The 24,822-nt window shown below is 48.7% G+C and overlaps 1 protein-coding gene across 1 annotated transcript; it reads right to left on the bottom strand.

The window, feature by feature from the left end:
* Positions 1-2,460: 2,460 nt before the first annotated feature.
* LOC307135579 (zona pellucida sperm-binding protein 4-like) lies at positions 2,461-24,780 on the bottom strand (the record flags this gene model as incomplete). Its single annotated transcript, XM_079832154.1, has 10 exons — positions 2,461-2,466; positions 2,543-2,739; positions 21,839-21,911; positions 21,994-22,135; positions 22,205-22,397; positions 22,465-22,628; positions 22,701-22,798; positions 22,865-23,052; positions 23,125-23,269; positions 24,754-24,780. 10 exons carry the CDS (start codon positions 24,778-24,780, stop codon positions 2,461-2,463), a joined length of 1,233 nt encoding a protein of 410 aa, XP_079688280.1.
* Between the last annotated feature and the right edge of the window lie 42 nt (positions 24,781-24,822).

The following is a 24,822-nucleotide window of genomic DNA, read 5'->3' on the forward strand; positions in this document are numbered from 1 at the left end:
AGCAGCAGCAATAGCAGCAGCAGGAGCACCAATAACAGCAGCAGCAGGAGCACCAATAACAGCAGCAGCAGCACCAATAACAGCAGCAACAGCAATAACAATAACAGCAGCAGCAAAAGCAGCAGCAGCACCAATAACAGCAGCAGCAGCAGCAACAGCAGCAGCACCAGTACTAGCAGCAGCAGGAGCACCAATAACAGCAGCAGCACCAATAACAAAAGCAGCAGCAGCACCAATAACAAAAGCAGCAGCAGCACCACCAATAACAACAGCAGCAGCAATAACAATAATCAGCAACAGCATCAGCACCAATAACAGCAGCAGCAACACTAATACCAGCAGCAGCAATAACAGCAGCAGCAGAATCAGTAACAGCAGCAGCAACAGCAGCAGCACCAGTACCAATAACCTAACTGATCCACTTTCGCGGCACGACTGAAGCGTGGTGTTGTGACGCTTCCCCTCATGTGTATGTTGATGGCCGTTCCTCAAGTTTACCGCTATGGGTGTGTGTTTGAGCCAGCGGGGAATGAAAAACAAAGGACCGGCGAGAGACTTCCCTCCGTCTCCATATGCTCTACTTCTATTGGATAGTCGCGTTGCGTTCAACGGATTCATTTGCATAAAGTTGAGCTTCGGCCAGCTTTTTTGACGCGCGGCATTTGTTCAAATGCAGCGCCGCCTTCCCGGAATGCTTTACGTGCGCGTTAAAGTCGCTTGACGTCACCCATAGGAATAAAGTGGAGTGCGGCGCAACAGAAGTGTTGCACGGACAAGTGGATCAGCACCCTAACAGTAGCAACAGCAACAGCAGCAACAGCACCAATAACAACAGCAGCAGCAGCACCAATAACAGCAGCAGCACCAATAACAAAAGCAGCAGCACCAATAACAGCAACAGCAGCAGCACCAGTACCAATAACAGCAGCAGCAACAGCAGCAACAGCAGCAGCAGCAGTACTAGCAGCAGCAGCAATAGCAGCAGCGCCAATAAAAGCAGCAGCACCAATAACAAAAGCAGCAGCAGCACCAATAACAGCAGCAGCACCAATAACAAAAGCAGCAGCACCAATAACAGCAGCAGCAGCAGCAACAGTAGCAGCACCAGTACTAGCAGCAGCAGCAGCAATAGCAGCAGCAGGAGCACCAATAACAGCAGCAGAAGCACCAATAAAAAAAGCAGCAGCAGCCCCAATAACAGCAGCAACAGCAGCAGCACCAATAACAAAAGCAGCAGCACCAATAACAGCAGCAGCAACAGCAATAACAGCAGCAGCAGCAATAACAGCAGCAGCAGCACCAAAAACAAAAGCATCAACAGCAATAATCATCATCAGCAGCAGCAACACCAGCAGCACTAATAATCATCAGCAGCAATAACAACAGCAGCAGCAGCAGCAATAATCATCAGCAGCAATAATCATCAGCAGCAATAACAACTGCAGCAGCAGCAATAATCATCATCAGCAGCAGCAACACCAGCAGCAGCAATAATCATCAGCAGCAATAACAACAGCAGCAGCAGCAGCAATAATCATCAGCAGCAATAATCATCAGCAGCAATAATTATCAGCAGCAGCAATAATCATCAGCAGCAGCAATAACAACAGCAGCAATAATCATCAGCAGCAATAATCAGCAGCAGCAATAATCATCAGCAGCAGCAATAATCATCAGCAGCAATAATCATCAGCAGCAGCAATAATCATCAGCAGCAGCAATAATCATCAGCAGCAATAATCATCAGCAGCAGCAATAATCATCAGCAGCAATAATCATCATCAGCAGCAATAATCATCAGCAGCAGCAATAATCATCATCATCAGCAGCAATAACAACAGCAGCAATAATCATCAGCAGCAATAATCATCAGCAGCAGCAATAATCATCAGCAGCAATAATCATCAGCAGCAGCAATAATCAGCAGCAGCAATAAACATCAGCAGCAGCAATAATCATCAGCAGCAATAATCATCAGCAGCAACAATAATCATCAGCAGCAATAATCATCAGCAGCAGCAATAATCATCACCATCAATAATCATCATCAGCAGCAATAATCATCAGCAACAATAATCAGCAGCAGCAATAATCATCATCAGCAGCAATAATCATCAGCAGCAGCAATAATCATCAGCAATAATCATCAGCAGCAACAGAAGCTTCAATGTAAACATGCTAGCCGGACCCTTAAACCATTGCGCTTGCGTCGGGACACAGCATTTGAGTCACGCATAGAACACAAAACTGACAGGAGCCGCTCCGATGGAGAACAGGGACTGGATCTAGAAACTTCAGAGGATACAGGACCGGAACCACACACAGAAGCCCTCAGTGACTCTCTCTCTGTCACTCCTGTAAATAACCGAACTGTGTGTGAACATAACGGTGTGATGGACTCAATACAGGACAGTATTCTGCTGCTGCGGCTGCTGTGGCTCTGAGAGTCTCATGACAGAACTAATGCTATGTGGAAAAGAGAGAAAAACAATAATAGCAAACATGATTTGACTGCCGTTTGATGTGATACTGCGTGTCTTGCCTGGATGGTGATGTTGTGCATGCGGATGGGGAAGCAGGCTAGTTTCTCATCATTGCAGCAGCCGGAGCAGCGCAGCAGCGGGACACAGCCGGGGCTGTACATGTGCTCCACCCCTCCGGGATACTCCTGATCCACCTCCACCATCCGCTCCGTGGAGTGACACAGACCGCGGCTCCAGGCCTCCGGGAACAGCATCACTGCAACATCAGAGCGGCTCACAGCTCATCCAGATAAAGCCACACATAAACTCATATCAGAAGAAGATTCATGACCCGACTGAAAAACGTTAAGGTTGAACAGTAATCACATTAATAAAACATAAAACTCAATAGCAATATTTAAAAATTTATAAAATGCATATTACAAAATTAAAATTAAAATAAAAACATTTATAGTAAAATTACATGGAAAATTATGTCACCTTTGGAGTGGGAATTGCCCAGAATAGTAGAAATCTGTTTAAAGAAAAAGGCCATTAATAATAATAATATTTAAAACAATTCTGAATTATGACATACTAAGTCATATTTTTGAGATGAAAAGTTGCAATTACAACTTTAAAACTCATAATTATGACATCAAAGGTCAAGTCAACATCATTTCTGATTTAGTATGTTATACTTTACGACTTTATCTCATAATTTCGATTCATATCATAATTATGACATAATAATTCTGAATTATGACATACTAAGTCATTTATGAGATGAAAAGTTTAAACTGACACACTGAATACATTTCTTACATTATTTATTAATACTGTAAATATATTAATTATATTAATATTAATAAAATCAATAATTTTTTGTTAACAAAAATAGAATTCTTCATTGTTAGCTCATGTCAGCTCAGGTCTATTAAATAATATTAACAATGTACATTTATGATTTTAATGATGCATTATTAAATGTTGAGGTTATCATTAACTAATATTAATAAATGCTTTAGAAGTATTTGTTATTGTTAGTTAATGTTAACTATAATGGAATCTGATTATAAAGTGTTACCAATAAAGTTTGATCAATACTATATTTGAATAGCATCTTTCATACAAGAAATGCCCCTCAAAATGTTTTATAATAAAAATAAGAAATAAAGCTAAAATGCATCTCGGTATTAAAAGAAAAGCTGTTTCCAAAAATGCCATTGAGTTGCCAAAATATTGCTTTATGTCTGTCATCAGTCATATTTTCGGCGAGTTTCTAGTCAATATGTGCAACATTTCCAAGTTCATTTAGACTTCAGTCAGTTCCATCCGGCCTCAGACCATAAAACTGGGTCTGTGTCCTCAGTGTTTATTTTCATTAGTGTGTGAGAGACACGCGGACTCTGGGAAAGACACGTCCCACAGGGGCCGCTTCTGCTGCAGAATGAGACCGGCCCGTTGTGTCTGTGCGCTGACCCAAGCCCGACTGAAGGACTGATGTCTGTCTGTGGGCGAGCTGGCACCCGCCCATCATCAGGACGATTTACACACTGTACATTAATGAGGACACACAAGAGGAGGAGAGGAGGAGAGAGGGAGGAGAGGGGCGAGAGGGAGGAGAGGGGCGAGAGGGAGGAGAGGGAGGAGAGGGAGGAGAGGATGAGAGGGGCGAGAGGGAGGAGAGGGAGGAGAGGGAGGAGAGGGAGGAGAGGATGAGAGGGGCGAGAGGATGAGAGGGGCGAGAGGATGAGAGGGGCGAGAGGATGAGAGGGGCGAGAGGGATGAGAGGGAGGAGAGGGGCGAGAGGGGCGAGAGGGAGGAGAGGGGCGAGAGGAGGAGAGGATGAGAGGGAGGAGAGGGAGGAGAGGGGCGAGAGGGAGGAGAGGGGCGAGAGGGAGGAGAGGGAGGAGAGGGGCGAGAGGAGGAGAGGATGAGAGGGAGGAGAGGGGCGAGAGGGGCGAGAGGGAGGAGAGGGGCGAGAGGGAGGAGAGGGAGGAGAGGGGCGAGAGGGAGGAGAGGGAGGAGAGGGGCGAGAGGGGTGAGAGGGAGGAGAGGGAGGAGAGGGGCGAGAGGATGAGAGGGGCGAGAGGGAGGAGAGGGAGGAGAGGGAGGAGAGGGGCGAGAGGGAGGAGAGGGGCGAGAGGATGAGAGGGGCGAGAGGATGAGAGGGGCGAGAGGATGAGAGGGGCGAGAGGGATGAGAGGGGCGAGAGGGAGGAGAGGGAGGAGAGGGAGGAGAGGGGGGAGAGGGGCGAGAGGGAGGAGAGGGGCGAGAGGATGAGAGGGGCGAGAGGATGAGAGGGGCGAGAGGATGAGAGGGGCGAGAGGATGAGAGGGGCGAGAGGATGAGAGGGGCGAGAGGAGGAGAGGGGCGAGAGGATGAGAGGGGCGAGAGGATGAGAGGGGCGAGAGGATGAGAGGGGCGAGAGGGATGAGAGGGGCGAGAGGGAGGAGAGGGGCGAGAGGGGCGAGAGGGATGAGAGGGGCGAGAGGGAGGAGAGGGGCGAGAGGGGCGAGAGGATGAGAGGGGCGAGAGGGATGAGAGGGGCGAGAGGGATGAGAGGGGCGAGAGGGAGGAGAGGGGCGAGAGGGATGAGAGGGGCGAGAGGGATGAGAGGGGCGAGAGGGATGAGAGGGGCGAGAGGGATGAGAGGGGCGAGAGGGATGAGAGGTGCGAGAGGGATGAGAGGGGCGAGAGGGGCGAGAGGAGGAGAGGAGGAGAGAGGGAGGAGAGGGGCGAGAGGGGCGAGAGGGGCGAGAGGGAGGAGAGGGGCGAGAGGATGAGAGGGGCGAGAGGATGAGAGGGGCGAGAGGGATGAGAGGGAGGAGAGGGGCGAGAGGGAGGAGAGGGGCGAGAGGAGGAGAGGATGAGAGGGAGGAGAGGGAGGAGAGGGGCGAGAGGGGCGAGAGGGAGGAGAGGGGCGAGAGGAGGAGAGGATGAGAGGGAGGAGAGGGAGGAGAGGGGCGAGAGGGAGGAGAGGGGCGAGAGGGAGGAGAGGGAGGAGAGGGGCGAGAGGGAGGAGAGGGAGGAGAGGGGCGAGAGGGGTGAGAGGGAGGAGAGGGAGGAGAGGGGCGAGAGGATGAGAGGGGCGAGAGGGAGGAGAGGGAGGAGAGGGAGGAGAGGGGCGAGAGGGAGGAGAGGGGCGAGAGGATGAGAGGGGCGAGAGGATGAGAGGGGCGAGAGGGATGAGAGGGGCGAGAGGGAGGAGAGGGGCGAGAGGGGCGAGAGGGATGAGAGGGGCGAGAGGGAGGAGAGGGGCGAGAGGGGCGAGAGGATGAGAGGGGCGAGAGGGATGAGAGGGGCGAGAGGGGCGAGAGGGATGAGAGGGGCGAGAGGGGCGAGAGGATGAGAGGGGCGAGAGGGAGGAGAGGGGCGGGAGGGAGGAGAGGGAGGAGAGGGGCGAGAGGATGAGAGGGGCGAGAGGTAGGAGAGGGGCGAGAGGATGAGAGGGGCGAGAGGATGAGAGGGGCGAGAGGGAGGAGAGGGGCGAGAGGGGCGAGAGGGATGAGAGGGGCGAGAGGGAGGAGAGGGGCGAGAGGGGCGAGAGGATGAGAGGGGCGAGAGGGATGAGAGGGGCGAGAGGGGCGAGAGGGATGAGAGGGAGGAGAGGGAGGAGAGGGGCGAGAGGATGAGAGGGGCGAGAGGATGAGAGGGGCGAGAGGGATGAGAGGGAGGAGAGGGGCGAGAGGGGCGAGAGGGAGGAGAGGGGCGAGAGGATGAGAGGGGCGAGAGGGATGAGAGGGAGGAGAGGGGCGAGAGGGAGGAGAGGGGCGAGAGGGAGGAGAGGGAGGAGAGGGAGGAGAGGGGCGAGAGGATGAGAGGGGCGAGAGGATGAGAGGGGCGAGAGGGATGAGAGGGAGGAGAGGGGCGAGAGGGGCGAGAGGGAGGAGAGGGGCGAGAGGAGGAGAGGATGAGAGGGGCGAGAGGGAGGAGAGGGGCGAGAGGGGCGAGAGGATGAGAGGGGCGAGAGGGAGGAGAGGGGCGAGAGGGAGGAGAGGGGCGAGAGGGATGAGAGGGATGAGAGGGGCGAGAGGGGCGAGAGGGGCGAGAGGGAGGAGAGGGAGGAGAGGGGCGAGAGGGAGGAGAGGGAGGAGAGGGAGGAGAGGGAGGAGAGGGAGGAGAGGGGCGAGAGGGATGAGAGGGGCGAGAGGGGCGAGAGGGATGAGAGGGGCGAGAGGGAGGAGAGGGGCGAGAGGGAGGAGAGGGAGGAGAGGGAGGAGAGGATGAGAGGGGCGAGAGGATGAGAGGGGCGAGAGAGAGGAGAGGGAGGAGAGGGGCGAGAGGGGCGAGAGGGAGGAGAGGGAGGAGAGGGAGGGAGGAGAGGGGCGAGAGGGAGGAGAGGGAGGAGAGGGAGGAGAGGGACGAGAGGGAGGAGAGGGGCGAGAGGGGCGAGAGGGAGGAGAGGGAGGAGAGGGAGGAGAGGGACGAGAGGGAGGAGAGGGGCGAGAGGGGCGAGAGGGAGGAGAGGGAGGAGAGGAAGGAGAAGGAGGAGAGGGAGGAGAGGGAGGAGAGGGGCGAGAGGGGCGAGAGGGAGGAGAGGGAGGAGAGGGGGGAGAGGGGGGAGAGGGGGGAGAGGGGCGAGAGGGAGGAGAGGGGCGAGAGGGAGGAGAGGGAGGAGAGGAGGAGAGGGAGGAGAGGGAGGAGAGGGGCGAGAGGGAGGAGAGGGAGGAGAGGAGGAGAGGGGCGAGAGGGAGGAGAGGGGCGAGAGGGAGGAGAGGGAGGAGAGGAGGAGAGGGGCGAGAGGATGAGAGGGGCGAGAGGATGAGAGGGGCGATAGGGGCGAGAGGGAGGAGAGGGGCGAGAGGGAGGAGAGGGAGGAGAGGAGGAGAGGGGCGAGAGAGAGGAGAGGGAGGTGAGGGAGGAGAGGGGCGAGAGGGGCGAGAGGGAGGAGAGGGGCGAGAGGGAGGAGAGGGAGGAGAGGAGGAGAGGGGCGAGAGGGAGGAGAGGGGCGAGAGGGAGGAGAGGGAGGAGAGGGAGGAGAGGGGCGAGAGGGAGGAGAGGGAGGAGAGGGGCGAGAGGGAGGAGAGGGAAGAGAGGGGCGAGAGGGAGGAGAGGGATGAGAGGGACGAGAGGGAGGAGAGGAGGAGAGGAGGAGAGGGAGGAGAGGGAGGAGAGGGGCGAGAGGGAGGAGAGGGGCGAGAGGGATGAGAGGGACGAGAGGGAGGAGAGGGAGGAGAGGAGGAGAGGGAGGAGAGGAAGGAGAGGGGCGAGAGGAGGAGAGGGAGGAGAGGGGCGAGAGGGAGGAGAGGGAGGAGAGGGGCGAGAGGGAGGAGAGGGAGGAGAGGGAGGAGAGGGCCGAGTGGGGCGAGAGGGGCGAGAGGGAGGAGAGGGAGGAGAGGAGGAGAGGGAGGAGAGGGAGGAGAGGAAGGAGAGGGGCGAGAGGAGGAGAGGGAGGAGAGGGGCGAGAGGGAGGAGAGGGAGGAGAGGGGCGAGAGGGAGGAGAGGGAGGAGAGGGAGGAGAGGGGCGAGAGGGGCGAGAGGGGCGAGAGGGGCGAGAGGGAGGAGAGGAGGAGAGGGAGGAGAGGGAGGAGAGGAAGGAGAGGGGCGAGAGGAGGAGAGGGAGGAGAGGGGCGAGAGGGGCGAGAGGGGCGAGAGGGGCGAGAGGGAGGAGAGGGAGGAGAGGGGCGAGAGGGAGGAGAGGGAGGAGAGGGGCGAGAGGATGAGAGGGGCGAGAGAGAGGAGAGGGAGGAGAGGGAGGAGAGGGGCGAGAGGGAGGAGAGGGAGGAGAGGGGCGAGAGGGAGGAGAGGGAGGAGAGGGAGGAGAGGGGCGAGAGGGGCGAGAGGGAGGAGAGGGAGGAGAGGAGGAGGGGAGGAGAGGGAGGAGAGGAGGAGAGGAGGAGAGGAGGAGAGGGAGGAGAGGGAGGAGAGGAAGGAGAGGGGCGAGAGGAGGAGAGGGAGGAGAGGGGCGAGAGGGGCGAGAGGGGCGAGAGGGAGGAGAGGGGCGAGAGGGGCGAGAGGGAGGAGAGGGAGTAGAGGGGCGAGAGGGAGGAGAGGGAGGAGAGGGGCGAGAGGGAGGAGAGGGAGGAGAGGGAGGAGAGGGGCGAGAGGATGAGAGGGGCGAGAGGGAGGAGAGGGGCGAGAGGATGAGAGGGGCGAGAGGGAGGAGAGGGAGGAGAGTGGCGAGAGGATGAGAGGGGCGAGAGAGAGGAGAAGGAGGAGAGGGGCGAGAGGGAGTAGAGGGGCGAGAGGGAGGAGAGGGGCGAGAGGGGCGAGAGGGAGGAGAGGGAAGAGAGGGGCGAGAGGATGAGAGGGGCGAGAGGAGGAGAGGGAGGAGAGGGGCGAGAGGAGGAGAGGGAGGAGAGGGGCGAGAGGGAGGAGAGGGAGGAGAGGGGCGAGAGGGAGGAGAGGGGCGAGAGGGATGAGAGGGACGAGAGGGAGGAGAGGAGGAGAGGGAGGAGAGGAAGGAGAGGGGCGAGAGGAGGAGAGGGAGGAGAGGGGCGAGAGGGAGGAGAGGGAGGAGAGGGAGGAGAGGGGCGAGAGGGAGGAGAGGGAGGAGAGGGAGGAGAGGGGCGAGAGGGGCGAGAGGGGCGAGAGGGAGGAGAGGGAGGAGAGGGGCGAGAGGGGCGAGAGGGAGGAGAGGGAGGAGAGGGAGGAGAGGGAGGAGAGGGAGGAGAGGGAGGAGAGGGAGGAGAGGGCGAGATGGAGGAGAGGGGCGAGAGGGGCGAGAGGGGCGAGAGGGGCGAGAGGGAGGAGAGGGAGGAGAGGGAGGAGAGGGGCGAATTGGGCGAGAGGGAGGAGAGGGAGGAGAGGGGCGAGAGGAGGAGAGGGAGGAGAGGGGCGAGAGGGACGAGAGGGAGGAGAGGGAGGAGAGGGGCGAGAGGAGGAGAGGGAGGAGAGGGGCAAGAGGGAGAAAAGGGAGGAGAGGGAGGAGAGGAGGAGAGGGAGGAGAGGGGCGAGAGGGAGTAGAGGGGCGAGAGGGAGGAGAGGAGGAGAGGGAGGAGAGGGAGGAGAGGGAGGAGAGGGGCGAGAGGGAGGAGAGGGGCGAGATGGAGGAGAGGGAGGAGAGGGAGGAGAGGGGCGAGAGGAGGAGAGGGAGGAGAGGGGCGAGAGGGAGGAGAGGGGCGAGAGGAGGAGAGGGGCGAGAGGATGAGAGGGAGGAGAGGGGCGAGAGGGAGGAAAGGGGCGAGAGGAGGAGAGGGGCGAGAGGAGGAGAGGGAGGAGAGGGGCGAGAGGGAGGAGAGGGGCGAGAGGAGGAGAGGGAGGAGAGGGATGAGAGGGAGGAGAGGGAGGAGAAGGAGGAGAGGGACGAGAGGGAGGAGAGGGAGGAGAGGGAGGAGAGGGAGGAGAGGGAGGAGAGGGGCGAGAGGATGAGAGGGGCGAGAGGGAGGAGAGGGAGGAGAGTGGCGAGAGGATGAGAGGGGCGAGAGAGAGGAGAAGGAGGAGAGGGGCGAGAGGGAGTAGAGGGGCGAGAGGGAGGAGAGGGGCGAGAGGGGCGAGAGGGAGGAGAGGGAAGAGAGGGGCGAGAGGATGAGAGGGGCGAGAGGAGGAGAGGGAGGAGAGGGGCGAGAGGAGGAGAGGGAGGAGAGGGGCGAGAGGGAGGAGAGGGAGGAGAGGGGCGAGAGGGAGGAGAGGGGCGAGAGGGATGAGAGGGACGAGAGGGAGGAGAGGAGGAGAGGGAGGAGAGGAAGGAGAGGGGCGAGAGGAGGAGAGGGAGGAGAGGGGCGAGAGGGAGGAGAGGGAGGAGAGGGAGGAGAGGGAGGAGAGGGGCGAGAGGGAGGAGAGGGAGGAGAGGGAGGAGAGGGGCGAGAGGGGCGAGAGGGGCGAGAGGGAGGAGAGGGAGGAGAGGGGCGAGAGGGGCGAGAGGGAGGAGAGGGAGGAGAGGGAGGAGAGGGAGGAGAGGGAGGAGAGGGAGGAGAGGGAGGAGAGGGCGAGATGGAGGAGAGGGGCGAGAGGGGCGAGAGGGGCGAGAGGGGCGAGAGGGAGGAGAGGGAGGAGAGGGAGGAGAGGGGCGAATTGGGCGAGAGGGAGGAGAGGGAGGAGAGGGGCGAGAGGAGGAGAGGGAGGAGAGGGGCGAGAGGGACGAGAGGGAGGAGAGGGAGGAGAGGGGCGAGAGGAGGAGAGGGAGGAGAGGGGCAAGAGGGAGAAAAGGGAGGAGAGGGAGGAGAGGAGGAGAGGGAGGAGAGGGGCGAGAGGAGGAGAGGGGCGAGAGGGAGGAGAGGAGGAGAGGGAGGAGAGGGAGGAGAGGGAGGAGAGGGGCGAGAGGGAGGAGAGGGGCGAGATGGAGGAGAGGGAGGAGAGGGAGGAGAGGGGCGAGAGGAGGAGAGGGAGGAGAGGGGCGAGAGGGAGGAGAGGGGCGAGAGGAGGAGAGGGGCGAGAGGATGAGAGGGAGGAGAGGGGCGAGAGGGAGGAAAGGGGCGAGAGGAGGAGAGGGGCGAGAGGAGGAGAGGGAGGAGAGGGGCGAGAGGGAGGAGAGGGGCGAGAGGAGGAGAGGGAGGAGAGGGATGAGAGGGAGGAGAGGGAGGAGAAGGAGGAGAGGGACGAGAGGGAGGAGAGGGAGGAGAGGGAGGAGAGGGAGGAGAGGGAGGAGAGGGGCGAGAGGGAGGAGAGGGAGGAGAAGGAGGAGAGGGACGAGAGGGAGGAGAGGGAGGAGAGGGAGGAGAGGGAGGAGAAGGAGGAGAGGGACGAGAGGGAGGAGAGGGAGGAGAGGGACGAGAGGGAGGAGAGGGAGGAGAGGGAGGAGAGGGAGGAGAGGGGCGAGATTAAAAAATCAAATAAAAAAAACTTAAAGTCTTTATTTAATCGACATGCCCTGTATTTCTTTCTAAAAAGTAAAAATTACACTTTGAATAAATTTTGATAACATGATAGTTGATAGTTTTAGGGGGGCTAGCATGACAGACAGGGGGGCTAAAAGGGTCTAGAACCGCCCCTGATGAGCGGCATCTCAAACGGAGGTTTGTTGCGAAGCCTCGCCATCTGGAAAACGCCTCGTCGATACGGATCCTCTTTTGATTTCTCATGTTGTCTTCTCAAAGTCTGCTTGGCATGGGCCATAATGTTTGAGCGAAACTACAACGGCGCGAGGCGTTACGCAGTCGTCCACGTCTGTTGCCATGGTTTCTACAGCAATGGGCGTAAATTTCATCTAACCGTTGGGGGGGGGTAAACATGAAATTTCTCAAGAGCAATTTTTGAAGGGGACACAAATAATACAGCCAAAATTGTACTTGTAAGGATATGTACCAAAAAAAAATAATTATTTGACGTTTTGGTGCACTGAAAAATTATCTAATGTCCGTTTTCTTTTTCATTTTATCTGACCAACAACACAAAGCAATAGTTGTTTAAATATGAGTACGGTTCACCACGCAGTCATATTATAATTATTAAAATATCTTGTGTCCTCCACGTAGTATTTTATACAATGATATTAACTGCAGCAAGCCCTCTGATCTGCCACTATATTGAGTAAAACCCAACACAGATCTGACAGAACGCTGTGCGCATACTTTCGGTTTAGAATAAGCGCCAATTCGGGCGCGGGTTGCTTGAATTGTCGGTTCATTAGCCTATTATTCTCAATGAAAAACACAACAACAAAACAGTACAATGACACACTCCCTTAAATAGGCGCTTTTACATTTCGCTTTGAAACTAAATTTTCCACGATCATCTGGTCTGTCAGCTGTTTGTTCTCTTGCTGCTTTTGTGCCACGAGTCGTGACTCTCGTTCGGCTCGTGCTGTATTGAGCAGACACGTTCAGTTTTGAATTGCGGTGTCAGTTCTCTAACTGAACTAAATTATTTTAGAGCTTTGTTCTCTCCCCAAACTTGTGTGGTAGTTTTGTACGGTCCATGGGTAGTTGAGGTGCAAGGTGGATCAAACCACTGTGGAGCAAAGGGGGGACTCAAAATGTTTCTAAACTTAAAACGCATTTTTGTCCCGTTTGCGTTTGTATTGTTTTGCTATTACACAGTTATTTTAAGTACGTAAAACTCGCACGTCCCGGTTCCTCGATTAAAATCACAGTTTTCTCGCGCTTTACAAATAGTTGGAAACATTTCGGGATATTGTAAGTAGGCTACTCGACTGAACAACATATAGGCTATAACACTGGCCTAGTGGATATTTTACAGCAAAAACTTACATATTGCACCTTTAACTTCATGGAACCTGTAAATAATCTTTATTTTTAAGAGTTTAAAGTCAAACAATCCAGTGCTTTAAGAGGATGCAAATCTTGGAAACGCAATGTTGACTGATTACAAATACCATGCATTCGCAAAACTTTAGTGTAATACTGATGATGATCATAAAACATCCAGTTCATCACATTTTGCTGGTTTATTATAAGCAGCTCAAAGCGGATACCTTACAACATCATAAATATATCACTCTCAAATATAACTAAAGCAGTTACAGAGACATTAAACATTCACACATATTTAACCCAGTGGACTTGTATAACTGTAGTTACCTGCACAAGAGGAATGTAGAGCAGGAACGCGGCCAGCCGCGACACACCGACGCATCTCTTCATGTCGAGCGGGCGGAGAATGAGCCGGAGCCGCCGCGCCACGCGCGCCCCGACGCGTCCATCCGCACGCCTCCGAGGTCCACTGCATCAGACACGGCACGTCCGTTTAATCAAACATCATCTTAAGACAAACACATGTCCAAAAGAAAAACTTTTCCTTTTTGGCAACAGTTGTGACTGGTCTTTGTTTGGAGTGAGTCATGCACTGTATGAGTAATGCGGCCTAATTGGGTCATCAGAGGGAGGCATATGAAAGATGCACTGGTCCTTAACTAATAGGATGGACACTTGCCTCCCTTCCAGACCTCAGTAGAGACAGGCCACCCTAAACGAAAGCGGCTATACAAACCCATGCATAAAGACGCAATGTATTTATGCAAAGTATTTGGGTATGTTAAGTTAAATAAATGTCTCTTTTACTCAATACAGTAACACTAGAACCCATGCACATGATTACTCTTTTGATATGGCGTATTATGTCATTGTATTATCCACTGTCTTCACAAAATAATGTTTACAGTCATGAAATGATTGTTTGTAGTCATCAACTATATATAGGCTAAACCAGCCTGCAATGACATTATGACAACACTGTAAAAAAAAGTCTCCAATTGAAAATTTTCTAGTGAGCGATCACATCTAAATTTTTCAGTTGGCCAAATTGAATTTCTTGAATTTTAATTGAATTAAATTGCATCAATTCACAGATATTCAATTTGGCCAACTGAAAAATTTAGATGTGATCGCTCACTAGAAAATTTTCAATTGGAGACCTGATTTTTTTTTACAGTGAACGAAAATTAAAGGAAATAAACACATCAGTGCTGGGGAAAAATTAATCGTGATTAATCGCGTCCAACATAAACGTTTGTGTTTACATAATATATGCGTGTTCTATGTATAAATATGTATATTTATGATCCAAGATGGCGCCGTTGTGGCTGGCATGCCGTCTGTCGCTCAGTATAGTCCTGAGTTTGTTTGTTTTAAGCTCATTTATGAAATGTTTAACACAGTGTGCTTCACCAGTTTTAACATATGACCGATGTACTCTTTTAAAGTTGGAAGAAACTTCATATAAACAACTCACCAGTTTTCATAATGCTCCACCTCCTTTTCTGAAGTCGATTCCGGACTGTATACGCCGTTGGCCTTGAGCTCAAAAGGCGAAAGAGACGACGTGGACGACAGGGGGGCCTAGCTGTTAAGCTAAAATGCTATCTGCGATTCCATTGGGAGTCGCGTTTTTCCCCGGGGAGTTTCATGAAAGACTTCGGGAAATGCTACCCGCGTTGGAGCCAGTGCGGTTGGATTATTCCCATGTTTCCCACCTCGCTGGAGCCGCTCCCGTTTTTTCGTAAGCCTCGTCCTGCGCAGGGAGGAGTTTGTCCGGGGAATCTTCGGCTGCTCAACGCTACTCAGAATGGCTTTGATTAACGCCAGGTCGGTAGTAAACAAGACTTTCATTATAAATGACTTTTTCTCTGCTCGCCACCTAGACCTTCTCTTTTTGACTGAAACTTGGATTACTCCGGGGGATATTAGCGCCTTTTCTGAATTGGTGCCGTCAAACTCTCTGTTTTTAAACTCACCGCGTACAACGGGACGAGGTGGTGGTTTGGCCTCTTTTTATAAAAACATTTTTTCCTGCCGTCCCGTAGTTTCAAAGGAATACCAAAGCTTTGAACTACAGTTGTTTACTCTGGAGCTATGCGACCCTGTTCTGTTTGTACTGATTTATCGTCCCCCAAAACCTAATACGAATTTTCTGAAGGATTTTGCTGACTTTTTGGGAGATTTCATTGCAAAATATGACAAACTAATGATTGTTGGGGACTTTAATGTTCATGTCTGTTGTGCAGCAGATTCCTTAGCGAAAGAATTTACCAATCTGCTAAATGCATTTGATCTGACGCTTCAGGTAAATGTACCCACTCATCAGCATGGCCATACACTGGATTTAGTGCTAACTTACGGCTGCTCTCTGAATGAACTAGAGGTATGTGAAAATGGTTTCTCTGACCTCAAGACTATTATGTTTACGTTTCCATCTGCTAACAAAACTGTTAAGCCGATATATTCGGCTCGCCAGTCCCGGCTCATCACATCAGCTACCAGAGAAGCTTTTCGCTCAGCCTTTAGTGAAGGTTTGCTACAAAGTGGCGTTTTAAACACAGATTCGAGTGCTGAAGAACTACTCTGTAGTTTTAACTCCACCTGTGTTCATGCTCTAGACCAAGTGGCACCTTTAAAGACTCATCTCCGTAAACCGAAATCTGAGCCATGGCCTAATGACACAACTCGCTCTCTTAGGCGTATTTGCAGAAGATTTGAGCGAAAATGGAGGAAGGACAGACTTCAGGTTTCAATGCAAACGTTCAGAGACTCATTAACGCAATATCAGAAAGCAGTAAAAACGGCAAGATCAATTTATTTTACTGACATTATAAACAAGAACTGTCATAAACCAAAAACTCTGTTTAATGTTATAAATTCCACCTTCAACCCCTCCACTGGTCTCGACACAGAAGTGTCATTACTTTCCTGTGAAGACTTTCTTTGTTTCTTTGTACAGAAGACACATGACTTAAGAATGGGGCTTAAGCCAGTTTCATCTGACCCTTCAACTCTCTCTAGATGTACTGCTGCTTTTAGCTGTTTTACTCCTGTTACAGATAACTATCTGATAGAAATAGTGGATCACCTGAAAGCATCTGGTTCTTCAACTGATGTAATGCCCCCTCTCTTCTTTAAGCAAGTTATAGATGTGGTTGTTCAAAATCTTTTGTCTTTGATAAATCGCTGTTTACAAACAGGTACTTTTCCAGAGTCGCTTAAACATGCAACTGTTCGCCCTCTGCTTAAAAAACAGGGCATGGATCCTACTATTTTGACAAATTTTAGGCCCATCTCTAATTTGTCTTTCATTTCAAAAATGATTGAGAAATCAGTTCTTGATCAAATACAATGTTTTATGGCTGAAAATTTGATCTTTGAGGTTTTCCAATCTGGGTTTAGAAAATATCACTCTACTGAGACTGCACTGCTGAGAGTTTCAAATGATATACTGTTAACATGTGACTCAGGCAACTATGCTGTTTTACTTCTTTTAGATCTCACCGCTGCGTTTGATACTGTCGATCACGCTGTACTTCTTGATCGACTGGAATATTGTGCCGGCATTACTGGCAGTGCCCTGCAGTGGTTTAGATCCTATCTGACAAATAGGACTTTTTCAGTGAAGTCAGGAGATCATACCTCAAGTAAAGCTACGATAACCAGTGGAGTTCCTCAAGGATCAATTTTAGCTCCCTTTCTTTTCTCTCTCTATATGCTCCCTCTTGGCTCTATTTTCAGAAAGTATGGGCTATCGTTCCATTGCTATGCGGACGATACACAAGTTTATCTACCTTTAGAACAGAATACACTGGATGGACTGAATGCACTATTGCTTTGTTTGAGTGATGTAAAGAAATGGTTGTCTCTAAACTTTTTAAATTTCAATGAGAGCAAAACAGAATTGATTGTTTTTAAACCCTCTGTCTCTGTGACTTCTACAAATCCAAATTTGGGTGTGTTATCACCAAATGTTACACTGTAAGCTTATACAGGTTGATTGAACTTAAACAATTTATGGAAACTCGTTGCCCTAAAAAAGTTAATTTTGTCTTGTTGAAAAAACAAAACATTTCCAGTTTAATGTACTTAAGATTTCAACAGCATTTAATTAAAAACTTTTAGTTAATTGAACTAACAAACTAACTTAAATTTTAGGTCACCATGATGCAGATGAGTGTTCGTTTTAGTTGGGATCTTGCCGCAATGCATGCTGGGACCCATGGGGGAGTTTTGATTGGTGGTACCCAGCATGCACTGCAGCATGAAGCTTTTCATTGTCACCATTGTTGAGATTCATACGCAGATTCTTGATGTCTGCATGTGTTTAAGTAATGCCGTAGATTTAAACCTTTTGAGCATTACATGGTTTTAAAATCTTGAATATTATTCAATTATCATAACAGTGCCGGATCTCGTGTTATAGAATAACATTAATAACATCACGTAAACACAAAATTGATAACTCATTACCTCTATAAACAGAACATTTTAGTGTGATTGAGATTAGTGATTCAGCTTCTACATGATGATGTCATCATCATCAATACAGTAAGTCAAAGTCACCTGATCACATTTTGTCTTTGATTTGTCTTGGCATAACTAAAGTGTTCTTATAAACACACAGTTAAAGCAGCCAAAGAAAAGATAAAACTAATGTTAAAGAGCCAAGGGTCAACTAAAACAAACACTTATCTCCATCATGGTCAGACAGAAATAAAGCCAGTCTGGTTAGTAATGTGTGAAGCTGGTAATGCTGTTGGTGGAGTTGTTTAATCCTCCTCTGCTGAGATCTTCAGAGATTTAATGTCTTCTTTTATCTTCTGTTGATTTATTTAGTTATTTCAAAATGAAAACCTTAAAGAAAATAAATTGTTTAAATAAAGTCAACAGTAAGCGGGATCATATCACACCAGTTTTACAGTCTTTACACTGGCTGCCTGTAGGCTATAGAGTTGATTTTAAAATTTTATTAATCGTGTTTAAGTCACTACATGGTATAGCCCCTTCGTATATTTCTGAACTTTTACTTGAACGCAGTGAAACAAGATCTCTCCGGTCATCAAACCAGAGATTACTGTTTACACCAAGGACGAGGTTGAAGTCCAGGGGCGATCGTGCGTTTTCCTCTATCGCCCCAAGACTTTGGAACGAGTTGCCCTCTTCTATTCGATTAGCTCCCTCTGTGATCACTTTTAAGTCAAGATTAAAAACCTATCTGTTTGACAAAGCTTTCATTTCTGGTTGAAGCACTGTGTTTTACCATGACTTTATATATAGTTTTTATTTACTTTAATTTATTTTAAATGGTTGTTGTACTTTTTATTTTTACACTTTTATTTTTATTTTTTACTTTTATCTTTACTGCGCCAGTGTTGTGTGTTTTATGTAAAGCACATTGGTCAACCATGTGTTGTGGAAATGGTGCTATATAAATAAAATTGACATTGACATTGACATTGACATTGACATTGTATAAATACACACATGCGTGTATAGGTAGAGTGGGGGAAAACGCCCCCCCTTAAGGAAAATGTGACATTACAGTGAAACAAAACATAAATGTGACTAGAATTGCCATCCCGGTTTTGAGTGACTATGGAGTTATTCACCAAATATTAAAATTGCTCAGCCTTCATAATTAATTAGTATTTTGACTGAAAATATTTTTGTACAAAGGGGCGTTTTGCCCCAGTGGTGGGGTAAAACACCCCCTTTCTTACCAACCAGTTTGCTTCATAGATCAACAGCAAAATGAACAGACTAATTTTGAATCTCTCAAAGTAAAAGGCAAGTAATGTATCAACATGTATAGGCCTATATATATTAATATTTATTTGAGGAATGTCCAACATATCCAAATTTTTAACATTTAAATGTATACATAATACTAAGTCATGCAAACAAATATGTTGTAGTAAACAAATATTAAACTTATAAATTTGTATATTTATGTAATGAAACATATTCAATAAATGCATTAAAAGCCACTATGTTTTATCATTGGGTCACCTAACCACCTTCCATCAGTGAGCTAACTGTGCTATCAAGCTAGCCTAATGCTCACTTGAGGTAATTTCTTTTTATTTTGTTCAAATATTTTGATTTTACCACCTAGTTATACTGAATTAAGTGTAAAACAAAGGATTTGATAGACAGAAATATGTTATTATAGTAATTATGATAGAGAGAAACTATGCCCTCTGGGGGGCGTTTTACCCCACAAGCTATGACTTTAAAAAAAATGTTTTTTTTTAATATAATTATATTCCTTATAAATAACATATCCTCTTAAACTACAGACTTCACTGTTCATCTATCATACATCACTTTGATATCCTGCAGAACAATATTCTCTTAAACACTTGTTTACTTATATCTGAAAATTATAGCGCTTACCATGTAATCCTCTTCTCTTCAAATACGCAGCAGGGGCCCGTTCTTCGTACGTCGCTAACTCAGTTAACTGGATTTGATTGTTGACGCTTTGGCATGATCTTGGATTGTTTGGTTCTTCGAAGCTCATCCTGGACTTGCTGTCATAGTAACAGGTCCGTAAGCTTAAACCTGCTCGGGAGCGGCTTATTTCATGTAAACAGGATTAGATTGCATCTTGAGGTGATACTTAAAATCTGTCCCAGCCACTGCTACTTTATTACAAGAGTTCATTACTGAACCAGGGGCAATAATAATAATTTTAAATACTAATATAAAAATGTTATATTGTATATGTATATGAGAATGTATAATGTTGTGTATAATACTATAGACACAGCCACTTGATTGAGCGATTTATTTGTGATGGAATAATTACTTTATATAATTGTTTTTATTGGTTTACACACATGTTGTACAGTTACTCTGAGCCGTGCATTAAGTGATCACGGATATTATGGGAGTGGCTTGATGCAGCGCAAGAGAGGATAATTTTATCTTGACCCATAAGAAACTGTCACGTTACAAATCTGCTTCAAATTAAATTAAAAATTAAATTACAACATTGAAATAAAAATGTAAAGGGTGTACAAATACTGTATAAAATCGTGAATATAAATAATTGGTAATCATGTTTAAAAAAAAAAACATTTATCATTTATCTATTATAACTTTTATGTTGGTTTGGTCGTTTGGCTGTTTCCTTATAAAGGTTCAGAAATTCGTGTGGGGGGGGGGGGTAATTTGTCAAGTTTTTTGCCAGGTGGCTTTTTAATTACGAGTGCCTAGAAAAGCGCTATATAAATGTAACTAATTAATTATATGATGTCATTACGTTGCTGTCTTGACGCCAGCCAATCGCTGCATTGCTGATCGTGGTTTCGAGTATCGATGCATCTGCCCTCTTCAGGGAAAACAAGAACGCTCAGTAATCTTAGATCATTTAATCCAGATATTTAAATCCAATCCGCAAATTCGTTTGAAGAACCAAATTAGCCAGAGATCAGTTATCACGATTAAAAGATCTGGGATCTGTCAAATCATCTTAGATGTATTAAGCGAGGTACGAAGAACGGGCCCCTGGTGTCAGCTTCTCCAAGGAGATTTCTTTATCCCCGTTATCAAACGTAGTTCATAGCAACAGTGAAAATGTCTCTAGACTCCCTCTAGAGGTTATTTTGGGAAAAACAGGTGGGGGGCGTTTTCCCCCACTCCACCCTACTGTAATTTAATACTTGAGTCACTAGTAAAAATGTTTGCATCCATTTATTTTAATTCAATGTTTGATACATGTATTAATTTTAAAGGGGTGCGCATTTTGGAGCCTTTGATATATAAAAGTTCATGGTGTTATAGACCCTTTTTCAATTAGTAAACATTGTGGCGTTTTTTTTGTGGGCAGAGCTTAGCTGGAGGCAGAACGATTCCCCAGATCGCTACACTAACGCTCGCCGTTAGTGATTTACATACAGGTTTAGTCAAAATAGCAAAAAAAAAATAAAAAAAAATTCACATTAAATATCTAAATTTCTCAGTTTAGGCAACTTCATGGTGAAAACATGAATGTGCATAGCTTAGATCGTTAGATGCCTATAAGTGTGTTAAAGGGACACGTACAAGACTTATGACACAAAACTCATCTGTTAAATCTTTGTATTTTATGATCCGAAGTTCTGCCTAGCCATCGCCTGCACACACTCGTTTTGTAGCGTTTAATCACAACTGTCGTCGTTGTTTTGTCTGGCAGTAGTAGCAGGTATGTGGTAAAATTTCAATTTGGAGCCTGTACTCTGATTCTGGCACCCAAAAAAAAAAACAAATTCACAACAAGATGACATTGAGCTCCGACTCAGTGCTGGTTTGTATTGGCTGCCTCCAGCTAACGCCGGGATGTAATTGTGACAGTGCAAAAAGGATCTATAAGAATATCCTGTAAGTTTCAGAGCTGAAATCGTCCTTCATAAACAATGCAGGTTTCAGCTCACGTGAGTTCGCTTCATTTAACCACGGATTTGTTTGTAAAACAAGACAAAGGTGGAGACTGGATTTGCAGTCGGAGATTAAAACACAAAAGGTGTGCTTCTGATCCGACAGGAACGCTGCAACACACTAATGGGAGTAAAACATGTGTTAGATATCAAATGATCTGTAACAATGCAATACTATTATTTACACACCTCAGCACACGGTCACAGGCTGGAGAAGCTGTTATTGGTTTAGTCGGGATGAGACTCGGACTTGTAACACCAGCTTGCAAAGCCCCAGGGCTATGTGCTTTTCAAACAGGCTATCACCTTTCTTGCACATGTGTGTACGGTTCACGGTTAAATTCACTGACTCGGGCGGGCCAATTAACACAGAAATAGCACTTCAATCAATCACGGATGGATGAGATGAATCAGTGTTTGATAAAGATATTTTGCGAGTCCTGTGAGCGTTTCTCCAGACACTCTAAAAACAATCCCCACATGTACTGAGGAAAGGAGCTGAAGCTCATTAAATAAGCAAATCTTATCCAATCCTAGCCGTGGGTGTTTACTTCCAAGTCTTCAGTGCGGCATGACAAACAAAACAGTGTAGCCTAGAAAATCAAACTGAGAACAGTCATGAAAGAGCTGACTCCAGTCAGAAATCAATGCCAAAGACTAATGTGGAATCAAGAAGTTTATTAAAACAACCAAATTCACATGACCAGGGTAACTTCTCCACTAGACACCACAGTTTGTCCACTAGAGACGGTCTTGACATGCGTGTCTCTTCCTGTAAGAGAAGGGGTAGAAACATTAGGCATTTAAATACCACTCTCATGGTTCCTGAAGTCAGTTTACAGCAAGCACTCACTTTTCCTAGCGCAGCTTTGCTCACAGGAGCCAGAAGAGGGATGGCACACCGCTGTACTACAGTGGATGAAGATCTAACAGAGAGGGAAAAGGGTTAAGCCACAGAAATCACTATAAGACTAATATTAAGGGTTCAGGTAAGGCTGCGGAGCATACGGTTTCCTGCAGAGGAGCCAGTGATGCTGGATCCACAAATGTGAACATCTTCACAACAAAGCGCTTGTAGTGGGTTGGGAACTGAAGACCAGAAGATCCAGCCACCAATGTGGTCAGGTAACGGTCATCCTGGTAAGGGCATCTGAAAGACAAAGAGGCAGTCAGAGATGCCTTACAGCACACTAGATGGATAAAGACTGGCCTTACTCACCCGTCGACCAGAAGGTCCCATTGGGGTAGACTGAGTGGACTGGGGGTTGATGTCGCCCAGCAACGTCCCAGCATTAGGACAATGTTGGGGTCGGTCCTCTCCAAAATGCGCACCTCAACATACACAGGCTCCCGCAGGACTTTTGTGACCGGATAATCAGCACCACTGTAGTAGGACGTGTACGCCTCGTCCCCTGAGGAAGAACACCGGCGTTCAACCAGAAACTGCTGTAACCTGGAGTTTAGAATATACTTATGCACACTTGCCTTCTGCACAGCCTTTGGTGACACATTGACCATTCGCCAGTCTAAGCTCCACCCTGAGGGGTCCAGGAGCAGCTACTGGTGGAGGTGCAGGAACAGTGTTGACCTCCACAACCAGAGCCTCCACAGCAGTAGCAGAGTACCTACACTGGAAGAGAAGCCTGGACAACAAACAGTGAGCTTTTAGCATTTGCCAAGGATTAACATTCATGCTAAAGCGTAAGAGCACCTACTCAAAATGGCTGTCCCTTGTGATGGAACCAAGTGGTCCAACACCCACTTCATACGAGGAGGTCATTCTGTTTTCGTACACCACATATCCACTGTCCTCCTGCAAATAGTAACTGTTGGCATCCAGTCCATTTTAAGCCATGCAGAACCACAAGCAGCTACTCACCATCATGCTCGTGCCACAGGCAGTGACAGGGAACTGGTATATAGCAAAGGAAGGTGTGGATCCCACAGGACTGCAAGGTGGGTCGCTTCCACCCAGGAGACGGACTGAATCCAGGCTCAAGCGAGGCAGGGTAACATCTCTAGCCACCACTACCACAAACTGACCATCTCTTATACACTGGACAGTCACTGGAACGAGAGCAGGTTATTGCTGAGGATCAGTTGAACATGAACACCTTTACATTGACTCGACACTCTTACCTGCCTTCCCATAGTAACACTGCTGTCCGTTAAAGCAGCAGTTGATAGCTTCACACTCAGCACCACTGATTCCAGGTGGACCACATTGGATCTGCTCATAATCCGCTACAGCACATTTGTCAAGAGGCTCTGCCTGTGCCACTGGCTGCTTAGTGTGAACCAGCTGAGGAAACTGTTGACTAGCTTGATGAAACTGTTGACTAGCTTGTTGAACCTGTTGACTAGCTTGTTGAACCTTCTGAGGAAACTGCTGACTAGCTTGTTGTACCTTCTGAGGAAACTGCTGACTAGCTTGTTGAACCTTCTGAGGAGACTGCTTACTAGCTTGTTGAACCTTCTGAGGAAACTGCTTACTAGCTTGTTGAACCTTCTGAGGAAACTGCTGACTAGCTCGCGGTTTAACCCACGGAAGAGACTGCTGACTAGCTTGAACCTGCTGACTAGCTTGCTGTTGACCCCACGGAGGAGACTGCTGACTAGCTTGCTGTTGACCCCACGGAAGAGACTGCTGACTAGCTTGCTGTTGACCCCACGGAGGAGACTGCTGACTAGCTTGCTGTTGACCCCACGGAGGAGACTGCTGACTAGCTTGCTGTTGACCCCACGGAGGAGACTGCTGACTAGCTTGCTGTTGACCCCACGGAGGAGACTGCTGACTAGCTTGAACCTGCTGACTAGCTTGCTGTTGACCCCACGGAGGAGACTGCTGACTAGCTTGCTGTTGACCCCACGGAGGAGACTGCTGACTAGCTTGCTGTTGACCCCACGGAGGAGACTGCTGACTAGCTTGCTGTTGACCCCACGGAAGAGACTGCTGACTAGCTTGTTGAACCTGCGGAGAAAACTGTTGACTAGCTTGTTGTTGAAGCCGCTGCTCAGTTTGCTGTAATATCAGAGTTTGAGACTTCTTGGCCGGATAATTCCACTGTGGAACAGCATGACAGAAAGCACAAAACCACACACAAAGTGCCAGCCACTGACCAGCACACCAACTTCCTGCCATTGTTCAACAGCTAGTCACATTGTTGAGATGCTGCTCTTTGGTCTCCCTCTGGTGCGAGGAAGACCCGTTTAGATCTGGTCTGACGGGTAAAACATCTAGAGAACGCCCTCAAGTTAGGCCAAGAAGATTTGTCTGTAAGTGTACGGTCTAAACACACAGTTACCTGACAAATATTTTTAAAGTAAACCTGACTCTCCATTTTCTTCCACCCCAGATAGGGGTTTTCATCTTTATTTTTTATTTCTTTCCATTCCTATTATAACTGTTTTAATTCACTTACGAATATTTTCATTTCATTTCTGTGTAAAGCACTTTGAATTGCCACTGTGTATGAAATGTGCTATACAAAAAAACTTGCCTTGCCTTGCCTTGACGGATAGATCTGTAGAGATAGCCCTGGGGGTTCAGTCCATGAAGATTTTTCTGTAAGGGTAATGTTTAAATGCACAGTTACCTGACAAATATTTTTTACGTAAACCTGACTCTCCATTTTCATCCACTTCAGATAGGGGTTATACTATATATAAATATTTTATTTTATTCACTACGAATATTTGAATTCTATTTCTGTGTAAAGCACTTAGAATTGCCACTGTGTTTGAAATGTGCTATACAAATAAACTTGCCTTGCCTTGCCTAATGCTAGTTACCATTTCAGCACGTCTACAAGCAAAGCTGAATGCACCAAACATCTA

This window comes from Gobio gobio (genome assembly GCF_949357685.1).
Source record: "Gobio gobio genome assembly, chromosome: 12".
In the NCBI taxonomy this organism is placed as follows: Eukaryota; Metazoa; Chordata; class Actinopteri; order Cypriniformes; family Gobionidae; genus Gobio; species Gobio gobio.